This window comes from Varanus komodoensis, unplaced genomic scaffold (assembly GCF_004798865.1).
Source record: "Varanus komodoensis strain SLA01 unplaced genomic scaffold, ASM479886v1 scaffold6_2, whole genome shotgun sequence".
Lineage (NCBI taxonomy): Eukaryota > Metazoa > Chordata > Lepidosauria > Squamata > Varanidae > Varanus > Varanus komodoensis.
Genome location: NW_025336346.1, coordinates 639,294 through 663,949, shown reverse-complemented (window position 1 = coordinate 663,949; position 24,656 = coordinate 639,294). Strand labels below are relative to the sequence as shown.

At 44.3% G+C, this 24,656-nt stretch overlaps 2 protein-coding genes across 6 annotated transcripts; one reads left to right on the top strand and one right to left on the bottom strand.

Annotated features, from left to right (window-relative positions):
- Positions 1-47: 47 nt before the first annotated feature.
- On the bottom strand, positions 48-7,559 carry GMPPB (GDP-mannose pyrophosphorylase B). Of its 3 annotated transcripts, none has more exons than XM_044451505.1 (10): positions 7,477-7,559; positions 7,065-7,199; positions 6,312-6,392; positions 4,154-4,202; positions 3,756-3,898; positions 3,381-3,539; positions 3,160-3,238; positions 1,800-1,927; positions 1,359-1,541; positions 48-776 (listed from the first exon to the last, which is right to left on the bottom strand). In XM_044451505.1, exons 2-10 carry the CDS (start codon positions 7,191-7,193, stop codon positions 645-647), a joined length of 1,083 nt encoding a protein of 360 aa, XP_044307440.1. In that variant the 5' UTR covers positions 7,194-7,199; positions 7,477-7,559; the 3' UTR covers positions 48-644. The 3 variants fall into 3 exon arrangements, with proteins under 3 accessions (XP_044307440.1, XP_044307439.1, XP_044307441.1); XM_044451504.1 differs by lacking the exon at positions 7,477-7,559 and adding an exon at positions 7,298-7,461; XM_044451506.1 differs by lacking the exon at positions 7,477-7,559 and having other exon boundaries at positions 7,042-7,137.
- Positions 7,560-7,881: 322 nt separating this feature from the next.
- Positions 7,882-23,572, top strand: NICN1 (nicolin 1). 3 transcript variants are annotated; one of them, XM_044451128.1, is made up of 7 exons: positions 7,882-8,065; positions 11,288-11,429; positions 12,184-12,372; positions 17,028-17,141; positions 20,551-20,622; positions 20,801-20,905; positions 21,821-23,572. In XM_044451128.1, the coding sequence occupies exons 2-7, from the start codon at positions 11,289-11,291 to the stop codon at positions 21,860-21,862; spliced, it is 663 nt and encodes a 220-aa protein (XP_044307063.1). In that variant the 5' UTR covers positions 7,882-8,065; position 11,288; the 3' UTR covers positions 21,863-23,572. The 3 variants fall into 3 exon arrangements, with proteins under 3 accessions (XP_044307063.1, XP_044307065.1, XP_044307064.1); XM_044451129.1 differs by having other exon boundaries at positions 7,900-7,930; XM_044451130.1 differs by lacking the exon at positions 21,821-23,572 and having other exon boundaries at positions 20,551-20,900.
- The last annotated feature ends 1,084 nt before the right edge of the window (positions 23,573-24,656 follow it).

Below are 24,656 nucleotides of genomic sequence, written 5' to 3'. Positions count from 1 at the left end.
CGCTCTTCTCATAGGACAGACAATATATAAGATATGGCATCCATTGATTACAATATAACAGAACTTCATTTGTTTTCATTACATGACAGAAAGCTGTCCCAGGTTCTTGAACAATATAAGCATTGATTATTGGCTGTATGGAGTGAAGGGAGTCCAGTTCTGTAAGGCAGTAGAGTTCCAGAGAAGAGCACTGCTGCAGGAGCAAGAAACACCATCGTGAAGTAGCATGCTGCTCATTCACCTCTCCAGCCCTACCTGGGCCTGTTCCATGGGAGCAACAGAACTATTACAGTATTACAGTTTATTGCACAAGCAGATCATTTCCCCATTGCTGATTAGGGTAGCTTTCCAAATCAGGGCATTTCTGCGCAGCAGGACAAAGCTGGAGCTGTACCAGGCTCTCCTCCCCTACCCCTCTTCCCAAGCATGATCCTGAAGAGTGTTCCAGCTCCCAAGGTATTCCCAGGACCCCAGCAAAGGGATAGGAGGTCAGCAGTGGGGCAAAGTGTTAATTTAGAGAAAAGTTTAGTTGAAAACTCAGCAAGCCCCTTCTGTCAAGGCACACAGGGCAGGGATGCCCCAAGTAGAGGGCAAGGCAGGGGCACAGCCTTATTAGCTGGTGCAGCGCTCAACACCCGGAATTGCTACATGATGATGCGTGGCTCCGGTACTGACTCTGCAATGGATTTGTGAGGGAGCACGTTGGCACCATTGAGGTAGAGTTCATCGTTCACAATGACATCCTCACCCAGCACTGTCACATTCTCCATCCGCACCTGAAAGAAAAGCATGGGATGCAGTTACATTTTAGAGCCCCTCTGCTGGGCTAGGAAAAAGAACTTTGATATGATGGACTTGGCTGGAAGGTTACTTGCTGCTGCAGTCCATGTACATGGTGATTCGAGAGGCAGGTCTGAACAGTTCCTTGCCCAGGGCTGCTAATTAAGCACATGGTGAGGGGGGTGGTGCCAGTTTAATGCCTGGAGAGTTTACAGGGAACAGTTAAGCCTATTCCCTGTTCCCTGCACACACAGCTTACTCAGTCAGCTGCTACTCACGCCGCAAAGAGGAAATGACGGACACTTCTGGACTGAGAGCAGCACTGAAAGATACTCGACTGGGAATGTATGGAGCAAACGTCATTTTAACTATACTGGCCCTCAGTATGAGGGGACTGCACATATCTTCAAAGGTAGCGGTCCAGTGTTTAAGAGAGTACACACATGCATGCATGGGGTAGAAACATAGTTTGTCCAAGGAGTGAAAACCCAACTGGATAACTAAGATCCACAGCATTTATGCATCCTGTGCCCTCCAGAGCTCAGCCATGTCGTTGACTAACTACAATCATCACTCACCCATTGACCCACTGAAGAACTCCAGCCAACTATACAGGACTCCAGCCAAGAATGAGAACGGATGCGGGAACCCTTCAGAACAGTGCAGCGCTTGATCCGAACCCCATCCTCTACCACCACATCTGCCCCAATGGTGACATTTGGACCAATACTGCAGTTTGATCCAATCTTGGCAGTTGGGTCCTGAAATGGGATAAAAACTGGCATGAAAGAACATTGTGGTTTTCCCTGGGAAGCTTCCTGGTCCCCAAGCCAGGAAGCAGCTTTCTTCTCTGAGGAAACTAAGCAGTAAGCAACATTCCCACACAGCTTTAGACCCCAAGAGAGTAGATACCAAGAACTACTGCTTTCTTGTCCAATTCACATATAACCAGCTCTAGACTGACTGCTACTGAAAGCTGCTTGCTCTCCTCGCTTCCAATAATACAAGAGTTTAATTACCACTAGTACATTTCCCATGAAGCCCGGTCCTGAGTGAAGCCGCTCAGGCTGCTTCAGTCGCAGCGATTGCAGATACATACACATGCCCGTCAGAAAGTCTTTGGGCTGCCCGATGTCCATCCAAAACCCTGCGATGACAAAATCTAGGTTAATACAACACCAGTATCCTTGGACAGAACTTTTACTAGGGTCACTGATGTTAATTAAATACCTAAGTGGGAGGAGCTCTACCCATAGTAGCAGATGGGCAATCAAGCTCCAGACCTGGAGGACATGTGGAAGGAAGCAACATCATGCTTTCTAGTCACTCTCCTCTTAAGATACTAGAAGCACCAGGTTCGTTTGTTTCCCAAGGCTGTAACACTGCTCAGTGCATTGCACCAAATGCTTCAGCGCTATGAAATAACCTGCGATAAGCAAATCCTGTTCATTCTTCAGGGGAGACTGAATGCTGACATTTAGACAGGGATGCTTTTAACAAGTTTTTGAAGAGCATTAACAAAATAAAATGCTGCTACTCTGAATTGCATTTTGTGATCAGTTCAGCACATTCAGTAACAGGAACATCTGGTCCAGCATCCTGTTTTCCTACTCTGATCAATCAGAAGGCTTAGAGAAGCCCACAAGCAAGCCATGATGACAGTAGACCCTCTCCCAACACTGTTTCACAGCAACTGTATTCAGAGGCATGTTGTCTCTGCTCCTGAAGGTATATAGTAATGTACACAGTGACACTTTGCTAAGTTCTCTAAGGGTACAATCCCACGTTCAGTAGATGCAGTCTGGCCAGCCACGGGAGAAGAGCAAATCCTCTACTGCAGCCTTGGAAAAGCCTTCCAAAGTTGCAGAGGGGACTCGCTCCACTTTTCTGAAGCAACTGAAGATGGAAGATCATCTTTGCAACAGGCACTAGGGGACAAGGATGGAATGAGTGAGGCCACCAAACCCAAGCAGCACCTCAACCTCTTTCCCTTGCAAGGGGGAAGAAAACATTTGGGGGTCAAATGTATCAACTGTCTAAATGTTTCTGAGAGCTGTTGGTGCCCATAATCTTTAAGGTTGGAGAATTGTGGATAGCAATCTAGGATTTCACCTGAACTCAAAAAATGTTCCAGAGAATAAAAATAGGCTGTACATTTGTTAAAAGATGGCATATGGTATGCTATTTGAATTCTTTCTTCCTAGTGTTATTTTGCTGCTGAACTGCACCTCTAGCTTCCAGAGGACCTTGCTAAATTACTGTAGTGTTGTCCAGCATAACCTCTGTAAATCACCTTTAGTTTTGACAGCCTCCCAGGAAGGCATAATTTTGAATATTTCAACATGTTCCCAAAGTGGTATTACATGACATAGTCCTTACCCTGTAGTTCCATGGCATACAGTTGTCCTTGCTCTGCCATCACTGGGAAAATCTCTTTCTCAATCGAGGTAGGCCGCAGCTAGGAGGAGGCAAGAGTTCAGTCACTTGATCATTCTTGCTTCAGAACTTAAATATACATGAAGCCCAACTAGAATCACAGCCCCAGGAACCTCAGACAGGCAGTTCTACGCACACTCTCTTCCATCCTTCCTTCTGCATACCTGGATCCGCTCTAGCACACTTGGGTTTAAGATGTACATGCCAGCATTGATCTTGTTGGAGACAAAAACCTGAGGTTTCTCCACGAAGCGGTGTATACATCCAGTATCTGCATCACATACCACTACACCATATTTGGAGGGCTCCTCCACTTTTGTCACCTACAAGCAAAGTCAGCATCAGAAGCAGTTGTGGCAAGTTAGTTTCCCTTTGCTCATAAAACTACAGTTTTCGCTAATGACTAAGAGCTGGTGGTTCCCATATCCTAAATTAGCCTGCTGTGCTCAGACTTTGCTCTTAGCAATCAGAAAAGATCCTCTAGAAGTCCTGTGCAATAAAGCATTCAAGCGTGCATCTGCTGCACCTCAAATACCTACCACAATGGTGCCCTCTTTCCCATGATGTCTGTGGAAGCGCATCATGTCTATGAAGGGGAAGTCACAGATCACATCGCTGTTGAGCACAAAAAATGGTTCTGCACTGTCTGTCAACAGCTCGCGTGCAAGGGCCAGGGGGCCAGCTGCAGAGGAAATTGGAGTTCATCAGAGTTGACTTATTCATAAGCCCTACAGCAACCATAACCAACATGCATTGTACTAGGTACCTAAGGAAGTTTCATCAGATAAAACTGCTGTTACAAATAAGTAACCAATCTTTTATATATGTGCAGCCAGGACACTTCAGGCTGCCAAAAGATTAGATTCTAATCCCACAGTGACTCCCCCTAAATCCAGTAATTCAAGCCCACTGGCCAGGAACTGGCTACATCAGTTACCTGTGCCCAGTGGTTCCTTCTCATGCGACAGGGAAATGTGAATGCCCAACTGGAAAACAAAACAAAATTTAGAAAATAAAAGAATGAGTGTGACCTTCTACAACTTGTTGTCCTCAAGGTGTTTTGGACTACAACTTCCATAAACAATACCCAATTTGTCTATTTATATACCACCCCAAAGCCAAAGCTCTCTGGGTGGTTAGTATAGCCAAGTATCATGGATTATGGGAGCTGTAGTCCAAAATATCTGGAGGAGCTGCCTACTCTTGTAATTGCCATAAGATCCCCATGCCCACTCACCTGACTTCCAAAAGCCCTCTCTGAAAAGGGCAAGCCAATTATAATGATATTACTGAATGACTAATGGCAACATGAAGAATGTGGGCTTTGTTCTAAGTTGTGCTAACACCTGCTCTAGTAAATCTACAAATGGACAGCATAAATTAAAGATGACTTAATTAAAAGAGATCATTCTAACTTCCTAATCCTAAGCATACTTATTTGGTAGCAGGTCCATGTAGTTCAACAGAACTTTAAATAAACTTTGTTTGGTATCTCAGCAGTTACCAAGCTGTAAATACAAGTTCGGCACCAATGGCTTGGATCTTAAGAAAAGTTAATTTACAGTGCAAGCCTATCCAACTTTGAGACAGAAAAAGGCCTACACCTCCCATAATAGCTGGCTGGGGTGTTCTGGATTTGTAGGTCTTTTTTTCCTGTCTAAGCTTGCATAGAATTGCACCTTAAGTTTCTCATTCCCTTTTCTACCCAAAAGGTCTCTGCTTCCCATCCCAGCAGGGACCCCAAACCCACTAGAGAGGCTTTTGGGGAGCTGTAGATAGGTGCAGACTACTTCCTCAAGACAACTTATTTTAGGATCCATCCAGTAGGCATGAGGCACACTTGAAGCCCCAAATATAAGAGACTGTACAGTCAATGCAACAGCAGTAACAATGCTGAACACTTTACACTGGGAAGTCTGAAGTACAGTTGTAGACCAGCTGTTGTCTCTGTGAAAAATGAAGACAAAGTAAACTGCCTGTAGATAAACTGTATGGAGTCATAAAAATGGAGCAAAAGTGAAACCATTACAGTTGGATCCTTTCCTTCATTCTGGACTTCAGCAACACTTTTATAGCTAGTTTATCAAGCAGTTAATCTGAATCCAGAAATCCTTCCTTAGCAGAAGCCGCAGAAAAGCAGCATAGAATAGCACTAAAAACCAGCTATTTAAAATATCAGAAGTGGACAGTATTTAAGGGTATGACTTTGATTTAGTTAACCTCTGTTAAAATCACAGTATAGAAAACACATTGTTTTGCTAGCTATAAGCTATTTTTAAAAAAAACATAGTATAGGCAGTCCCCAGGTTATGAACTAGTTCTGTTCCTGAGAAAACAAAAATTCATCTTTCAGTTGAATTTGTATGCAAGTCGGATCACATATACTTGGCCCTCCACATTCGCGGGAGTTAGGGTCACAGGACCCTAAGTGGAATATCTCTAGCCCTCCCACCACTCAAACTCACCAGTGCCGCCTCTTTGCAGAAAGGAAATGCTGAGCTATTTCCCTCTCTGGATGGGCAGGGCAGGAAGGCATGCTTTGGAGGCCTCCCTCTCTCCCCTTTTGCTCTCCCCTTTTGCTCCCTCCCTTTCTATGGTAATGCTTTGGATGCCTTCCCTTTCCCCGCTTTTGCTTCCCTTCTCCCTGTGGTGATGTCAATTTTCTGCATTTTTTGAAAAAAATTAATAGGTTTTATGGCAGTTCATTTGTCAGTACAGTTTGTTCATAACTTGGGGACTGCCTGTACTGAATTTCACACAGACAAGATACTAACACAGACAGGGTAGCTAACTCAGCAAAGTCTAAAACAGATCCTTTTCCATGCAGGAGCAAAGCCCCAATGTTAAAGTGACCTGTCAAATCTCTAGATAATAAGTAGTAGAAAAAATAATCATTAGTTAGCATGAGCATAATTTTTTTGTGGGAATGATCTGGTGTGGTAGTAGATAAGCAGCTTTTTAAGAAATTATTCCACATTAAGAGGGAATCCTAGCAAATGTAGCAGGTCTGAGTTGTCTCCCAGATAGATGGCTACCTTTCTACAGCATCCCATTCTAGTAAGCAGCCCAGGAATTGTTGACTTCAGAACACTTACCCTTTGTTCTTGTTCTTTCATCTCTTTTTCCAGCAGTTCAGACATATAGCTGACAGCAAGGATCACATGGTTTACACCTGCCTGTCAGGGAGGTGTAAATTGGCATTCAGTACTATCACCCAAAAGAAACTATTCTAGAGGTAGGGAGACAAAAACTGACTTGACTACTGACTGAGATCATGATTACTCTAGGAAGTAGTTATGCTACACAGAGCAGCAGCTAGAATTCATACATTCCTGTCCTAAAGTGGGAAATGGACTGTTGGCTGAATTTATAAATTAGTCTGTGATTGTGCACTGAATTTAGAAATCAGTCTGTGCACTTTTTCCAGCCACAAATCAAGATACCAAACACACAGATCATTTTGCAATTTGCTGTCCAATTTTCTGTACATCATGGTAACTTAATTTGCCCTCAATGCATTAGAAGAGTACAGAAAATGCCTACAGATGAAATGTTCCTTAAGCAGAAAGTGTGAAGCATCAATCTGTACACTCCCCAGTATGAGTATGCCTGTTCCCTCACTCCAGGTTCTTCTTAACAAAGTTTCGGTGTCTTCCTGCTTTGGCAGAAAGATATTAACCAGTAATACTTTCATCCACAAGGAAATACCGCAACAGCCTAAAAAGCTTCATCTATTGACCTTCAACCTTCCACAAACGTCTTCAAGAAACAAAACAATGAAGTCAACACCACCCAGCATCAGCCTGACCACTCGTGCAGACACACCTGAGGTTGGTACTGAATCCTACCTTCACCAAGGCCTCCACCTGGTGCAACAGGATGGGCTTATTACAGAATTCGACCAGCGGCTTGGGGATGCTGAGGGTCAGGGGCCGCAGTCGCGTGCCATAGCCCCCCACTAGGATCAGTGCCTTCATCCTTGTCTGGGGGTGGGGGAAAGAGAAAAGGGTGAGCCCTCGGCTGTAGAGACCCCAGAGCGTTCCTTGACCACCAGCCCCACTTTCAGCCAGGACAAGCCTACCTGTCTTAGCTCCCTGTGGCGTCCAGCCGTGCAAAACTGGCCGGCGCCTCCAGAGCCCAACCGCTGCCGCAAGCCTTCGGTACTCGGCGCGGTGAGCTAAAGCAACCAGGCCTAAACGCTGCGAAGCTCACGAAGGCAAGCCCGAAAAGAGCCTTCCGCGCTCCGCTCCGGCTACTCACCTGCCGCTCCCGTCCCAGCCCAGAAGCGCTTCCCCACCCGCGCTAGACAGAACAAGCCTCCACGACATCCCCGTCAAGCTCCGTTCGAACCATTCGACCAATCAATGTCCCCGACGTGGCCTAGCTTCCCAGCCATCCAATCCCGACCAAAAGTAGCCGGACTTTTCAGCCAATCAAGCTGTAAGCTACCCCGTTGCCGTAGCAACAAAAGAACGAAAAAGGGCGAGTGAATTGCGTCATCTCAGGCCGCCGCCAGACACGTCACTATATTTTCCATACTAGAGGGACAACTTCAAGAAACCTCCTGCTTCTCAGCGGATTCTCCCGCCTCTAAACGGGATGTGACGTGACCGTAGCAACGAAGGCTCCGCCCTCGGAACCCGCTCGGTAGTAGTGGCAACGTCCGTGACGCGCGATGCTGCCATGTTTGTAGTGGCATTCGCTTGTCAAGCAGGTGCGAGGAAAAGCCGCCGATCTTCCCAGTCTGCGCCCGTCTCGGGTTTACACTGGGAGGTCGACGAGGCAAAAGGAAGAGGGACGGTTGCGGGGCAAGGAGCAGGAAGCGTCTGCGGTCAGGCTGCCCGGGCAGGCGAGTCGTCCTGGTGACCTAGGGATGCTCGGGAGTTCACAATGGAACTGGGCGGGCTACGGAAGCGCCGGGAGGGACTCGGAGGACGGAGCTGAGCCGTTGCTTGCGGGGGTGTTGGGAGCCTTCACGTTACCCGTCACTTGTCCTGGGCCTGTTATTTATGTATCTATTTATTTAAGGCATTTTTAACCTCGTCCTTTAACGAGGTCTCAGGACAGCAATACAACAGTAAAAAGCAGCATCAGATAAACAAAACCCAATAAAAACCTAAATCAGCTCTTAAAATACCGGGAAAATAAAAAAGTGTTGGCCTGGTCTCGAAATGAACACAGCGTTGGTGCCAGGCACACCTCTCTGAGGAGCATGTTCCAAAGCTGGGGCACCAATGCAGAAAAGGCCCTTCTTCGGGTAGCCATGCTTCTGATCTCCTTCAAAGAGAGCTCCTGAAGAAGGACCTGTGAGCCAGATCTTTGGGGCGGGCTTTCAGATACCCAGGCCGAAACCATTTAGGGGTTTAAAAGTCATCATCAACACCTTAAATTGAGCCTGGACTTCTGTTAGAAGCAATGCAGGCAGTAAAGGACCACTGTTACGTGTGTATATCTACCAGTCCCTGTTAGAAGCCTGGCTGCTCTGTTCTGGACCAACTGAAGTATCTAGACCATCTTCAAGGGCATCCCCATGTAGAGAGTGTTACAATAGTCCAATCAGGGGGTTACCAGAGCATGGGTTCCTAGGCTCTGTTAAGGGTTGTTCTGGCTTTGCCAGTATAATCCAATGGGAACATCATTATCTTCATTGTTATTGTTTTTGGTTTGATCCAAACTTGGTCATATATAAAGTAGACCTATTGGAATCTAAGTCCCATTTATTTCATTGGGTCTACTCTAAGTATGGACCCAACCCATCACTGCTGCATTTAGTTTGGTGTATAATAAAGTTCTCTGTTGCCATGAGGGGCTCAACCTCATGCTTGTTTATTCAGAGGTGTGTGCAGCTGAGTATAATGTGGCATACTTCCAAGCAGTAGTGCATAGGATTGCAGCTGCATGAAGTCTACCGAAATATGAGCTTTTCTTAAGTGGCAGTATCAGATCTATGACACAGAGCAACTGTGTTTCCCAGCTGATCTGCAGAACATGGCTTGTTGATGGGTTTATTTTTGATAAATAAATTTGTATAAAAGCGGCCTGTTAGCATAATGCTGGCTGGGCAGCCATCACAATAAAGTATCAATAATAATAAAATAATACAATTAAAATATTGAAATAAATAGACAAAATAAAGCGCACACATATATATCAACAAAACATTAAAAATAAATTAAAATTAAAATCAGTGCTGTCATATAAATAGTTTGGTGGTGCATCAAAAAAGGAATGTTTTCATCATGTGCCTAAAACTCAACAAAATAGGCATCTGACGAATCTCCAATGGCAATGTGTTCCATAATTTGGGTGCCACCACAGAAAAGGCCGTCCTTGCCACCTCCATCATAACTTCCCTAGGGATAGGAACCTACAGGAGGGGCTCCATTGATTATCTTAAACAACGGGCAGGCAAGATAATGTAGTCCCAGGCTGTTTGGAACTTCATATATCTCAGTCAAAACCTTGAATTCAGCCCAAACTGGAACAGACAGCCAGTGCAGGTGTTGAAGGACCGGTGTAATGTGTTCATGAGAACTGGTTCTTGTCAGAAACCACGTTATCCTGTTTGGATCGTTTGAAGAGTCTGGACTGTCTTCAAGGGAAACCCCACATAAAGTGCATTACAGTAGCCCAGTCTGGAGGTTACCAGTGCAGGAATTCCTGTGGCAAGACTACACTCATCCAAGTAGGACTGTAATTGGTAAATCAACCAGAGCTGGTAGAAGGCACTCCTGGCAACTGAGTCCACCTGGGTAGACTGAGTAGGCTTGATAATGATCTCTAAGCTACGTTTGATCAGATTCATCCTGTATTTTCTGCCTCCTGTGCGCTAGTTATCTTTTGGCTTGCTTCATCACCCTCAGCTCCACTCCACAGGGTCTGCAAGGAAGGAGAGGACTGAGTTGATAAACACTCAAGGCCTGGACATGAGTGGGCAGGAAGCATAGAGAGGGAGATGGAATTCCTATGAATCACAGCCATTCTCCCTCCTTGGCCCCACAAGGCAATAGACCGAGTATGTGGGGGACAAAGCAGAGAACAACTCTGTCTGCTTTGCCTGCCCAGGTTTCAGTAATCCATGCCAGCTCAGCACACTTCTCCACAATTTGATTGTGGATGAGCAAAATCTTATTATGTACTGACCTGGCATTCAACAGCAGCAGCACCGGGCCAAAGGGTAGGCTGACATGATTACTGCATATCATCAGGTTGGAGGAGAGAGCAGAACATGGGAGAGCGGTAAGACATCGGTCCCCCATTCTCCTTTGATGGCCAATCAGTCTCCATGACCCTGTCTCCCCCTGTCTAAACACTATAATTGGGGTACCCCTGCACTCTTCCATAATCTAGCACTTATGGCACAGACAAGCACAGGAACACATACATACACACAAGACTAACACTCCAATTACAACCTATACAATATACGTTCAACCTCAGTCTATCATCCACATTATCATCATACCAATCATAGCCTCCGCTTGCCTTTAGCAACATCCAACATCCTTCAGGCAACCACTTTACAACAATAACCTCCACATTCCATCAACAACTTCTTTAATCATTCTGCCGCCATTCCACATTCTCTCTCTCTCTCTCTCTCTCTCTCTCTCTCTCTCTCTCTCTCTCTCTCTCACACACACACACACACACACACACACACAAGACTCGTGCAACAAAAACAAAACCCACAAAGCGCCAGGCCTCTTGCATTGCCTAAGGGCGGCTGCCCAAGGGCTTGGGTGTGTCAGCCTAAATGGCCGTGGGGAGCCCACCACTCCACATCGCTCCTCCTCTGCCTGCATGGTCTTCAGGCCACACTCCAGCTCTGCCGCAGCTGGGACAAATGGCTGCAATAGAGGCACGTGCGTGTGGGTGGGAGCAGCAGCACTGGGCCTCTGGGGCCAGGCAGCGGGGATCTGGGAATATGACTCCCTGGCACTTGCAGAGTAAGGGTCCAAATGCTGTTAGGGTCACGGGAAGGGTGGAGCTTCCTGAACTCCATTACGGAGTGACAGAGGTTGTGATTATTCTGTACCACCGCTGAACTGAGTCCATTGCTTTCTTCCAGCATGGGGACCATGGCCTGCGAGCCTGCGCCCTGCACTGTCAAGAGCCCAGTAACTCTGCAAGTGGGCGATGTGCGAACTGAGCTAGGTCGGTCTGGTGTTGTGGTGATTGACGTTCTACTCCCACACTCACAGGCCATTGACGTAAGTGTGAAAAAAAAGCCAAATGTTGGAGCGGGTGCTGACCATTAACAGATCATGTTTGTAATCCATCGTGATTTTAACCCTATAGCTGGTGTTGAAACAAAGAAGACGAGCTACAAGGACCTTCAGATCTCACCTCTGACATTAATTTACAGAGTGCAATCTAATGCCAATTTAGGCAGAAGAAAGACCTGAGACTCAAGTGCAGTTTGAGTACTGGTCTGGTGATGTAAGAGATCTGGGTTCAAGTCTCCATTCAGCCATAAAAGTATCTGGATAATTTTGGGCTAAACCCAGACTCTCAGTCCAACCTACCTCAGTGGGTTGTTGTTGTGAGGAGGAAATTGAGGGAGGAAGGAGGAAGAGAATTATGTAAGCCACCTTGAGTTCCTTGAAAGGGAAAAAGGTGGGATATTAAATAAATAAATAAATAAATAAATAAATAAATAAATAAATAAATAAATACCCCACCTATGTTCCTGGGCAATCCTGGCAGTTGTAGGCCATTTTTTCTATCTTAAACATGCATAGGATGGTGCATTGAATAGCTGTACATGAGCTTTTCTACTTTTACTCCTATTTGTAATAGGGAAATAATAAGATGAACCTGCCTTTGAAGGTTTGCTGAGTAAGTAAAGGAGGAATTCACTTGAATCAGTCCCCCCCCCACACACACACACAAGCACAAACCTTCTGCAGGATGTTATGTATTGCTCACTGAGGTTTCAAACAGCTTGCTTATTTCTTATTTTAGTTGCAAGAGATTGTGTTCAAGAACTACTACACTGCCTTTTTGACCATGCGAGTGCAGCGCCGAAGCTCTGCAGATGGTGGGAATGAAAGCCCTTCCAAATGGGTGACCTGTTTGCGGAATTACTGCCTGATGCCCAACCCACATACAGAGGAAGGCTCCCAAGAGTACTTCTCTCTCTCCAGACATCAGGTCAGAATTTCTACCTCCATTGTCATTGTATACAGCTGTTTCGATGTGGGGGGTTTTTTTTAACTGAGTGGTGGCGAACCTATGGCATACGTGCCAAAACAGGCACGCAGAGCTCTCTGTCAGCACATGAGTCAAGTCACCCCAGCATTGAGCCAGCAGCTGAGCACCAGGTAACAGTGTAGATAGGGACCCTGCGCATGCTTGGAAAGGAGTAGGGGTGCCAGGCGATGACGTCACAAGCCGCAACAAATTAGCAGCGATTCATCCGAGCTTTTGCACGTCCGGTCAGTGTGCTGCCAAAGATATATGTATATTGCTTGAACTGGCTATTTTCAGGTTTATTCCAGTGGTGGTCCATTGTGATGAATAAATGGGTTTTCGGATGCAGTTTAGGGACTTGGTCTCTAAAAGGTTCACCATAACTGGGTTAGAGTTAGAAAAACGAGATGAACTGGTATGCTATTGATGATTGAATTGTGCCTAGAATGGATAGAAATGCTGAGATATGCAGAAAAAGTTACACAAGGAAGGCTTTTGCAAAATCGAATTGTTGTCATTAGGCCTATACTGGGTTAGGAGTGTGCACCAGCGTAGGGTTAGGGTTAGACAAACGAGGTGTCCTGGCATGATTTCAAAGGTTGGAATGTGTTTAGAATGGCCAAAAAAGATGAGCTGTGCAGAAAGAGCTACTCAAAAACGCCTTTTTGAAAATTGCATTATTGTCAATGGAACTTTACCCATATATTAGGGTTAGGGGTCTGCACCAGGGAAGGGTTAGGGTTAGCCAATGGAGGTGTTCTGGAATGATTTTCATGGTTGGAATGTGTTTAGAATGGTCAGAAAGGATGAGCTGTAGAGAAAATGCTACTCAAAGAGGGCTTTTTCAAAATTGCATTATTGTGAATGGAACTGTACCCATATATTAGGGTTAGGGGTCTGCACCAGGGTAGGGTTAGGGTTGGAAAAACGAGGTGACCTGGCATAATTTCGACGGTTGGAATGTGTTTAGCATGGCCAAACAAGATGAGCTGTGCAGAAAGAGCTACTCAAAAACGCCTTTTTCAAAATCGCATTATCGTCAATGGAACTTTACCCATATATTAGGGTTAGGGGTCTGCACCAGGGTAGGGTTAGGGTTAGACAAACAAGGTGTCCTAGAATGATTTCGGTGGTTGGAATGTGTTTAGAATGGCCAAAAAGTATGAGCTGTACAGAAAGAGCTACTCAAAAACGCCTTTTTCAAAATCGCACTAATGTCAATGGAACTTTACCCATATATTAGGGTTGGGGGTCTGCACCAGGGTAGGGTTAGGATTGGTAAAACGAGGTGTCCTGGTATGATTTTGAAGGTTGGAATGTGTTTGGAATGGCCAGAAAAGGTGAGCTGTGCAGAAAGAGCTACTTAAAGAGGGCATTTGCAACATCGCAGTATTGTCAATGGAACTTTACCCATATATTAGGGTTAGGGTTCTGCACCAGGGTAGGGTTAGGGTTAGAAAACCCAGATGTCCTGGCTTGATTTGATGTTTGGAATTTTTTGAGAATGGGCAGAAATGATGAGCTGTGCAGAAAGAGCTACTCAAAAAGGCCTTTTTCAAAATTGCATTATTGTCAATGGAACATTGCCCATATATTAGGGTTAGGGGTCTGCACTAGGGTAGGGTTAGGGTTAGACAAACAAGGTGTCCTGGAATGATTTCGATGGTTGGAATGTGTTTAGAATGGCCAAAAAGCATGAGCTGTGCAGAAAGAGCTACTCAAAAACAGCTTTTTCAAAATTGCATTATTGTCATTGGAACTTTAAACCTAAATTAGGGTTAGGTATCTTCACCAGGATAGGGTTAGGGTTAGAAAAACAAGATGTCCTGACATGGTTTTAATGGTTGGAATATTTTTAGAATTGGCAGAAATGATGAGCTGTGCAGTAGGAACTACTCATGGAGGGCTTTTTCAAATTCGCATTCCTTTCAATGGAACTTTAACCCTATATTAGGGTTAGAGTTCTGAACCACGGTAGGGTTAGGGTTGGAACAATGAGGTTTCCTGGCATGATTTCGATGGTTGAAGCGTGTTTAGAATGGTCAGAAATGATGAGCTGTGCAGAAATTGCTACTCAAAGCCGGCATTTCCAAAATGCATTATTGTGAATGGAACTTTAGCCGTATATTAGGTTTAGGGGTCTGCACCTGGGTAGGGTTAGGGTTAGAAAAATGAGGTGTCCTGGCCTAATTTCAATAGTTGGAATGTGTTTAGAATGGTCAGAAATGATGAGCTGTGCAGAAAAAGCTCCTCAAGGAAGGTTTTTAAAAACCACCCTTTTTTCAATGGTATATCACCCCTTTATTAGTGTTAGCAGAGTGCACCAGGGATAGGTTAGGCCAGTGGCGGTGAATCTTTTTCATGCATGCCGTACTTGGCACGCAGATCCCTCTCTGTCGTCATGCGAGCCAAATCACCCCAGTATTACCCCAGCAGCCGAGCGTTGGCTAACAGCGCACACAGTGGACATGCAGATGTGCAGAAAGTTGTAGCGGCGCCAGGCAATGCTGTCCCAAGCTGTGACTCATTAGCCGCGAGCTGTCCTACCTCTCCCATTGCCCTTCAAATGTATATATTTGCTTGGACTGGCTGTGAGTTTTCTTTTTAAAATGATTACCTCAGTTTTCAGGTTTTATTGTAATGTTGGCACTTTGCAATAAATAAATGTGTTTTGGTTTGCAGTTTGGGCAATCAGTCTCTAAAAGGTTCACCGTCACTGTTTTAACCTTCATATTTTGCAACCTGCACTTTTCATATCATGCCTGCACAGTAAGTGCTGCAGGAAGATCACTAAGTAAATCCTGCAAAATGTATCATAAAGGGATTAGCATGAATCCTGTCTTTGTTGGCTGTAACAAACTTATAAGAGTACTTCTCTGGAATTTGTCAGTAAATGTCGAGGCTTCATATTCCTAGGCTGCAATCTTATGCTCACTTACTTGGGAGTTAGTCTCACTTAATTCTCTGGGGCTTTACTTCTGGATAAACATACATAAGATGGCTCAGATGATATCTTTCAGTGGTGACCACGGCTGATGGTTTTGGCCAGGCTGTTGTGAGCCTCACCGGGGGTGCATAGCCAAGTCCACTTGAACTTACACTGCTAAGCGCTTGGCACTCTCCAAAAAAGCAAAATATTAATGGTGGAAATCCCATCCTGATGTAATTCTCAATCACGCTAGCCTACAGCTTTGTACAGTTGAAGTTGTGATGAGCTTTTCATTAGGTAAAGGAAGGTGAATAGGTACACGGACTGAGTATACATGTCATTCTCCCCACCTCTCCCAAGAATCCCACCTGCTTTTTTGGCTGCTCAAATAGCATTCCAGCTAACTGGCACTTCTATAAATGATGTATCAAAATCGGAAGAGCTACCAGGAGCAACTTTTTCTACAAAGGGCCTGGTAAATTAGTCACAGCAGCTACCAAGCAATTATTTCATCTGTCTTGTTAAAATACAAAACTCTCCTTACTATTTCAGATAGCTCCATTGGCCAACTTTGAATCTTACTCTTCTGGTATTACTGCAGTGCAGACTGTGTGTTCTCCAGCCTGTGATTGATTGGAGTCATTGCAAGTCCCCTGCCACAGTTGCTTTATTTTTCTTTGCTTTCAGCTTCTCAAACCACCAAAGAACTAACTTTAATTTACATCCAGAGAAACGTTGTTCAGAAGCAATTGCTTCAACTGCCTGGGTCACTGCCCCATATTGAAGCAGAGTTTGACCTCTGCTTCAGTAGGATCGCCAGCCTGTGTGATAAGAAAATCCCCCAAAGCCATCATACAATCATTTCTGAGGTCTTCCGGAGGTCAGACTAGATGGCCCGGGAGGTCCCTTCTGACTCGCTCTGTTTCTATATTTCTCAGAATCGTCGTACCAAGTCACTGTCCCAGCAAAGTTTGAAGTGTGGCTGAGCTGAAACCCAACTTTCTGGCCCCTGGAGTTGTCACACAGGCTACCAGGATACTGTTAGAAGGTAGACTGTAAGCAGGGTAGTCGCTATAGAGTGAGCCAAGTGTAGCCATTATGCAGTCACTCATTTCTGCACTACTTTTTAACATGTAAAGTATCTTATTGCCTTTACCTTCTCTTAACCTTGCAATATACCCTTTGCAGTGGGTTCTTACAGTCACTCTTTTGAATTTGCTAAGCTATGGCATAGAAATTGTGATATACCTGAAGCTGCCCAGTTAGTCCATGGCTGAGCCAGGATCTCTCTAGATCTCCAGGTGTAACACTCTGTGAATTGAATTGTTCTGCACAGCAGATTACTGTAAAATTCTGCCTTGGCCTTCATCCCTATAACTCCTGGTAGTGTCTTCTAGCCCATTTTGAATCCTCCACTATGGTTAGTGTCTTGGTAACGCTAAGTGGCACAGGATGTTGCTTTTTGCATGATGCTGGTCTTCTGACATCAAGATGAACAATTCCAAGAGAGATGCCCTTTCAACAGAGAAGTTTTTATGAAAAATCGTAGTATGATAACAGATCGGTAATACCTCCTTGTCTCCAGTGGGGATCGTATTCGCTGCACTGTTGTAGTGCGTTAGCGTCATTGCTAGTTCCTTACTGCTGCAAGGGCTGATGCAGTCATGCCTTGCTGTCTTCTTGTCAGATGCTTTGTGATGTGGACCGGGTGGCCGCCCTGCGTCTCATCCTGCGCCAACCATCCCCAGTGTGGCTGCATTTCACTATTGAGGAGCTCCAGCTTTTCCCTGCAGGTCAAAAGGTGTGTGCACAACCTTTCCTAAGAGCACCTTTCCCTTCTGTAGGCACGGTTGCATTTTCTCCTGGGTTTTTATACTGACTTGCTGATCTGTGTAAAAATAGGTCAGGTGAAGTCTAATTTAGGAGAAGGTCCAGGGACTGATAGGTGGCTGGTCTTTAGTTGTCTGCTCTCCCAAGAGGATACGAGGCCACCACACTGAATTAGAGAAGATGCTGTGTCTGCATCTTTTCTTTTGATTCAGGGTTACCGAACCAACTTTAAGTTCTCTTCTCTTAAGGAAGTAATTCACTCTGGTAGTTAAGACCTAGAATTTAGCTTCTATGGAGTGAATTCTATCCATCTTCTGTGGCTGCTTAGCCATTGCTTACTTGGACTTTATGTATTTATTTATTTATTAAAAAATTTCTATGCTGCCCCTTGCTGAAGCCTCGGGGCGGCTTACAACACAATAAAATACAATAAAATACAAAAATAACAATATAAAATTAAAATTAACAATATAAAATAAATAAAAAATATAAAAGAAGTTGCCCTGGCCAGATAAATAAGCAAATATTGTTAACAATTAAAATGACGTTTAAATAAAAAGGTCTTCACCTGGCGCCAAAAAACAAATAACGACGGCACCAGGCGGACCTCTCTGGGGAACTTCCAAAAGGAACTGGGCCTAAACAAAGAGAGAAAGACTTGCATTGGAAAAGGTGCTAAAAAGGGCAACACTTCTATGAGAAAAGATTACAAAATTAGAAATTGTTTAGCTTAGAAAGAAGAAAAGTAAGGGAAGACATGATAGAGGAGTAGAAAATTATGCATGGTGTAGAGAAAGTGTCCAGGAAGACATTTTTCTCCCTCTCCTTTAATACTAGAACTTGGGGTCATCCTATGAACGTGACTGATGAGGAAGTCAGGACAGTTAAGTACTCCTTCCACACACCCCACAGTGAAGTATGACATTTACTTCCACGAGATGTAGGGATGGCCATCAATTTGCACAGCTCTAAAAGGGTCTGATCGTGAAGGAAAAGTCCTGATGAATGCTGGTTCCAGGGCCAGAGGCAGTATGCTTATGTATGCCTGTTGTTGAGAAATATGGATAGAAGGGTGCTGTTGCATTCACACCCTGCTTGTGGTTTTATGAGGCTGGTTATTGTGTCAACAGAACACTGGACAGGGCGGGTTTTGTTCTGATCCAGCAGGGCTTTTCTTCTGCTCTTATATATATTCTTTGAGTTTCCTGTGTAATTGAATTGGTGACAGTGTCATCTCTCTGCCCACCTTCTCCTTCAATTCATGGAATTCTGTCATCCAAGGAAAAAGCACAGTGTTAGTCTCTTTCCTCTAGATTCATTCCGAGATCCACAAGTAGAATTCCCTTCTTGGGTGAGGCTCATTGTGGCAACTGCCAGAGCCCTTTTGTGTGCACAGGGCTAGTAGCATGGCCCTAAAGTAAACCTTGTAAAATCCAGGTGGGGAAAACAATTGTGCTGGGTTGCATCAAATGTTAATTTAACATTTGTGCATTCATTTTGGTGACTCCATTCTAAGTACAAATAACTTTGGGTACAAACTTATCTACCCAAAAATACCTCTGTGTAAACTAGAAATAGTCCCTTATTGTCTCCTTAGAGAGAATCCTAGAATCCCACCTTTTCCTCAGAACATGCAACACAAATATTTGTAAAGAACCGTTTAGAGACTTAGTTCTTACATTTTGTAGACATAGCTTACCAATTCCTATAATGTTTAAGATTGCATTTTATTCTTTTAACTATTTTAATTAGCCTGGAAAACATCAGTTATTGGACACACTAAAAATATAATAAGGATGCAGTCTTATGCAAGTTGAGACAGAAAAAAAGCATACATCTCCCAGTGTGGCTGCAGAATGTTGGAAGCTGTAAGACTTACTTCTCTCTAAGTATGCATAAGATTGTATACTTAAACATAAGAGCCAACCTACATCAGCCCAAAGACCTAAGCAGGGTAGCATTCCATTTGCTCAGAGGCCATCCTGCTACCTGTGGGAATCCACCAGTAGGACATGAGTGCAATAACAACCTGCTGCTTGTATTCCCCAGCAATTGCTGTCTACAGGCATGCTGCCTCTGATACTGGTGGTAATTTTATTATTTATTTCATATCTATATCACCCCAGTAGCCAAATCTGTGTGGGAGTTCATAAAAACACAGTACAGTGCAAACAGCATATTATTTCCAGTGTACAGCATTAAAACAACATTTAAAACAATCTACAGTGTAGTTCTGGATCAGAGGGCATGGGATGATTCCGAGTCTGGGCTGCACGGTCTTGTGACCTTTGTGCTGGGACCCTGAAGGCTGAGCCCTCCCTTCCCTCTGTGTGCAGGTGATGCCAAAAGAGCTGTGCTGTTGCCTCTCCCAGGTTGAAAGACAGAGACAGGGAGGGAGGAGGCTGGGGCCAATAGCTTATGCCGCATCCACATGGCATCCCAGCCTCCTTCCATGCCATTTGTCTACGTGGCCAAAAAACAGCTATATAGAAAAAAAGCCAGGCATGAGAGTTGGCGATGGCAAAGATCACCACCACTGTGTATCAGTCTGTCCATTGGATGTGTGCAAATCCCCAAGTTCAAAGTCTTAACTTACATCAGTGGTAGCTAAAACTCTTCAAGGAGCTAAAACAAATTTTCCAGTACAACTAGATTGACATCAGTGTCAATGCCATTGAATGCCTTAGGCAAAAGTGCTTAACCGGGCGTTGAGCAGATTCCACGGTTGGTTCCAGGCAGCCTTGGTGGGGAGAACATTCCTCAGTTAAAGGGCCACTGCTGAGAAGGCCCCTTGTTGTCCCTCTGTCAGCCTCCCTTGGAGGTGGCACTTGGCAGAAGGCCTCAGATGTTACATAGTCTTCAGGACTAATAGCCATGTATAGTCTTCTCCTTTTAAAGCCTTCCAAATTGGTGTCCATCATTACATCCTCTGAAAATGATGAGGAAGATTTTCCTTTTGTCTGACCCACCAAACAGCTTCCTTGGATGACCCCAAGTTCTAGTATTATGGATGAGGGAGAAAATGACTCCACCTTTTTACACCATGCATACTTTTGTACACCTCTTCATGTCTCACTTCACTTGCCTCCTTTCTAAACTAAATGACCCAGATGTTGCAACCTCTTCCCATAGCACAGTGCTCCAGCCACTCGACCATTTTAGTTGCCTTCCTCTGCACCTTCTCCAACTCTGCACTATCCTTTTAGAGGTGCAGTCACCAAAGCTATATGCAGTATTCAGTCAGCACCTCTTGCCTGTCTGAAGGCTGCCTAAGACCAAATCGGTGTTGTAAAATGGCTTACTATGTATGCATGCACCAGCACATTCTGCTCTGTTGAGTGTGGGAAGCATTTGCTTTAAGGGCTTTTTTTCCCCTCTAGAGTCCTCAGAAAGGCTTTCCTGCTTGGCTTTCTCACACAGCTCCTCAGGAACAACCAACAAACCTGCATGATGTAAGTATTGTCACTTGGACCAAGGCCTGTTTTCTAATGAGGATGTGTACCTAAGTTAAGAGGCACAAAAGGGACTGGTTGCCAATTGTTGACAGTCACTTAGAGGGAAAGTGGCTTTGGTGTGGCTAGTGTAACATCAACCAAAGCAGGTTTTAATTTAACTATCCTTTGCTTTCAGGAACTCCCTGATGCTGACAAAGTGTCTTCTGAACTGCAGCAAATGTGGGTTCTGACTGAGATGCTCCAAGCCAGCCAACCAGCAGCACAGATTGGACGCTTTGATGTTAGTTTCTTCTTGCTGCTTCTGATTGTTTGGGGGAATATGACCTCAGCTGAGTCCAGTAAGAACCCAAACACAGCCAGAGCAGTTCAAGGAGTTTTCCCACATCTCAAAAATGCCTTCATCCTCTATGCTCAGACTCTGCTGTCTGCCCTTTTGGATCAGACCAAAGGTCAATTTAGCCTAATAGCAAGTTTCCTACATGCATTTACTGTGACTAGCGAAAATCCTGATGAAAGATGTTTCAGCCAATATGAAATATCTGGTGTCCTTTCTCCAAGGAGCTTAGGATGACTTGCATGAAATTTTCTCATTTTGTTGTTGCCGTTATGTGCTGTCAAATCATACCTGGCTTACGCTAACTGTATGGGTGAGCATCCTCCAAAATATCCTCTACAGCTTTGCTCAGCCCTTGCAAACTGTGGCTTCCTTTATGGAACTGAGCTATCTCATACTGGGTTTCCTCTTTTTTCTTCTTCTGCCTCCAACTGTCCCTAGCATTGTTGCCTTCCCCAATAAGTCTTGCCTCCTCATAATGTTTCTTGTATAATTTCTCATTTTAACATGAAGAAATTCAGCCAAAATATAGTGGCTGACTTGAAGTCAGCCTGTAAGGCCAGTGCAAATTTGAATCTGACTTTTCCCAAGCCAATGATGAGGCACTTGCATCCCTCTGGATGTTGGCCTACAACTCACATCCTCCCTGAGGACTGACCATGCTGGGTAGGACTCAGGGAAGCTGAAGTCCAACTTCTAGAGAGTAGCAGGTTTTTCCACAACTGTCCTAGTCTGCTCACTAGACTGCACTGGCTGCCCCAATACTGGAGAGAGAATAGGGTCTGTGAGGAAACATGCTTCTTATGATGTTCCCAATCCATTGAAATTTTGCTACAAATAATTTCCTGTGTTGTGTTTCAGGTGGATGGCTGCTATGATCTCAACCTCCTTTCGTATACCTGAGGTCCACCAGGGCTAGAAGTGGACCTGGTTCCTAAGAGCTGAACTCGCTGGTTTACCACCCTGTGTTGTGGGATTGGCTTGAGGCAGGAAGAAATGATGAACTAAGTCTCCTGTCTTTATATTCTAGCATTCTCTTTTCTGCTGTGAGGAAATGGCCTTTTGGGATGCTTTCCAATTATATTCTGTCTCTCCAGCCTGCTGTTATGTGGAGAAAATTCTTATAACCCTGCATTCTGCACTGGACTATGGCAAGCCTGGATACTATGAACTGAAGGTATCTTATCTGGGTTCTTCACCTCCTGCTTTGCTTTTCCAAACACTGCTCTTTGGTTTATGTTCTTTGAGGGCAAAACTGAGCATTGTCTTCAATAGCCTGGCACTGTGTGACAGAGTGGAGGTTTCTTTCATTTTTGCAAGTGAATGACCTGAGATTCTCAAGACAATGATAAGCCTATGAGGAATCTGTTTCCAAATCCAGGTTTGGGTATTCCAAGAAACAAACATTCAGTTCACAGTTCTTCTAGCACAGCCATTCCACTTACAATTGGAGTGCTGGTCTTTTTTTCTTTGTTTACATGGCAATAATGGAATCTTCTTGAAGACTTAAGTCCTCACTTCCCCCTAAAGCAGGTGGGGAACTGCCAGCCATCTAGCTTTTGTTGTACCATTTGCCATCAGTCAGCTGGCATGGCCAATAATCATCAGGGATGATGGAGTTGGCCCAACAACATCTGGAGTGCATTCAACTGGCTTAGCTGATTTTACAGGGCTAGCCCTGATATATCTTAAGTTAGCAATGGCTGTAGCTGCAACTCAGTTACAGTTGTGATCCAAGAGAAATAGTGTAGAATGGAAGTGTTAGTCTGTACTATGTGTTTGTTTTCAAATGAGGCCTGGAGCACCATGACAACCACATCTATCAAGATTTCAAGAAGTAAATCTTACATCTTGCTAGAAAGCATGACTGCTAACATTCTGAGAGAGTGACCTTCCTGAAAGCTGAGCTACATCACAATTTGCTGTCCCCAATGGATTCTTTGACATTTCCTTCTTAAGCTTCTATTCAGATACCTCAGCTCATCCTTGCTTGGTTGTAGAGACTCATTTCCCTTGACTGCATTATGATCCAGCTGAGTGTTGAGAGCTGGGCTGAAGAAATGTTTGTGGCAGAGGTCTATGCTCAGGATTCTGCTATATCAAGAATCTAATTCTACGATATCAAGAATCTAATTTCTAAGCTGCCTCAGAAAAAACAACTCTGAGTCTGAAACTGCCTCGCAAAGGACTGCTATGACAGTTATGAAGAGAATATTTGAACACCTTCCCTGTTTTTGTAACTATACATAAGTATACTAATGCCAGACAGCTCCCCCACAAATGTATCTTTTTTTGCAGTGAAGGACACTTCCTGCAGTACACGCATGATTTATAGCCATCGGATCAAATTGTAGAACAAAATGAGTTGCTCTGGTAATATGTGTGGCTCACTTTTTTTAATGCTGGACATTACATCTCAGGAGAAACCTTCTGTGGTTACCTGTACATGTGTAGTTTCCTGCTTGTTATTTATTAAGGACTGTTAGTGTTATTTATTTATTTATAGCAGGAAAAGATGACCGTGCTCTTCTAATCCACTGTACTGAATCAGGGCAAATGGATTTAAGCTTTTTCCTAGAGGATGCTTACCCAGAATAAAAGGATCACAAATTATATCCATGTATTGTATTTATTGTGCATTTAGTGCAATATTTGTGCAGGTGTACACATGGCATTGCAAAGTATTTGCTCTATGTATTTGTAAAACCTCTAAGTGTACATATGAACACTTAGATGGTAGAATCTTACGCACTTTTAAATGGTGCAGGAAAAAACTTACACTGCCTAGCATAGGTGGTTGGAGCAGGCTAGGAGTTGTTGGACTTTTTTCTGTATAAATTTGCATGAGATTGTGTCCTTAGTTTCTAAAAGATGGCTTAATGGACACAGACCTCTTGTTTTATTTTCTTTGCTGTCCTATCTGTGATGTTGAGCAGGAAGCAAGAAGATAGGCAAAGGGAAAAGGGAAAGGAAGTGCAAGGAAAAGTGGCTGCCACATTCTTGAATGAAAGTGGCATCTAAATAGGGGAAATTTTTAAAAGGAAAGGCGCAGAGCTTAAGCCAAACTATAGATGTGGTTGTAATCCACAGAATGCCAGAGGGGAGCTGGGGAAGAGGATTGATAGTTGTGTGCTTCACAACTGAACAATACACATAGCTTTCTAAAGAAAAGGAGCGTGAGGGTATAGGGCCACTAAATCCAGGGTCTAGTTGTATGGTGACAAATTCAGAAGTTGCCGCTGCAGCTTTCATGATGCGGACCTGCATCATCCAAGGCAGGCATGGATCAGCCTAGGCTGTTGTGTTGATCCATATCACCCAACAAGTTCTAGCACTTCTCAGCTCCAAATGGAGGAGGGTTGTGTGTGTGTGTGTTTGTTTTGTTTTGTTTTTAAGTTAGTGAGTCTTAATTGACCCATTCAAGAGCAAGCAACCCCAAAACACTTCACATCACAGCAGGGAGCAATATATTCTTGCTGAGAAAATTCATTTATCCTCAGCTGCCGTGCAAATTACAGCTAAGCTCAGAGGAAGCAGGAAATTCTGACCCTGGAAAATTACATCTGTGACCCTTCTGATAAACCTGCTCAGGCTGTGTCCCTGTGAGCCCTGGCTCTGCTACAACACTGGGGATGGGTGGGCAGGTTTGCTCAGTTTATTTCTGCACTTTAGCAGCAGTGAAAGCAGGATCGCCTCT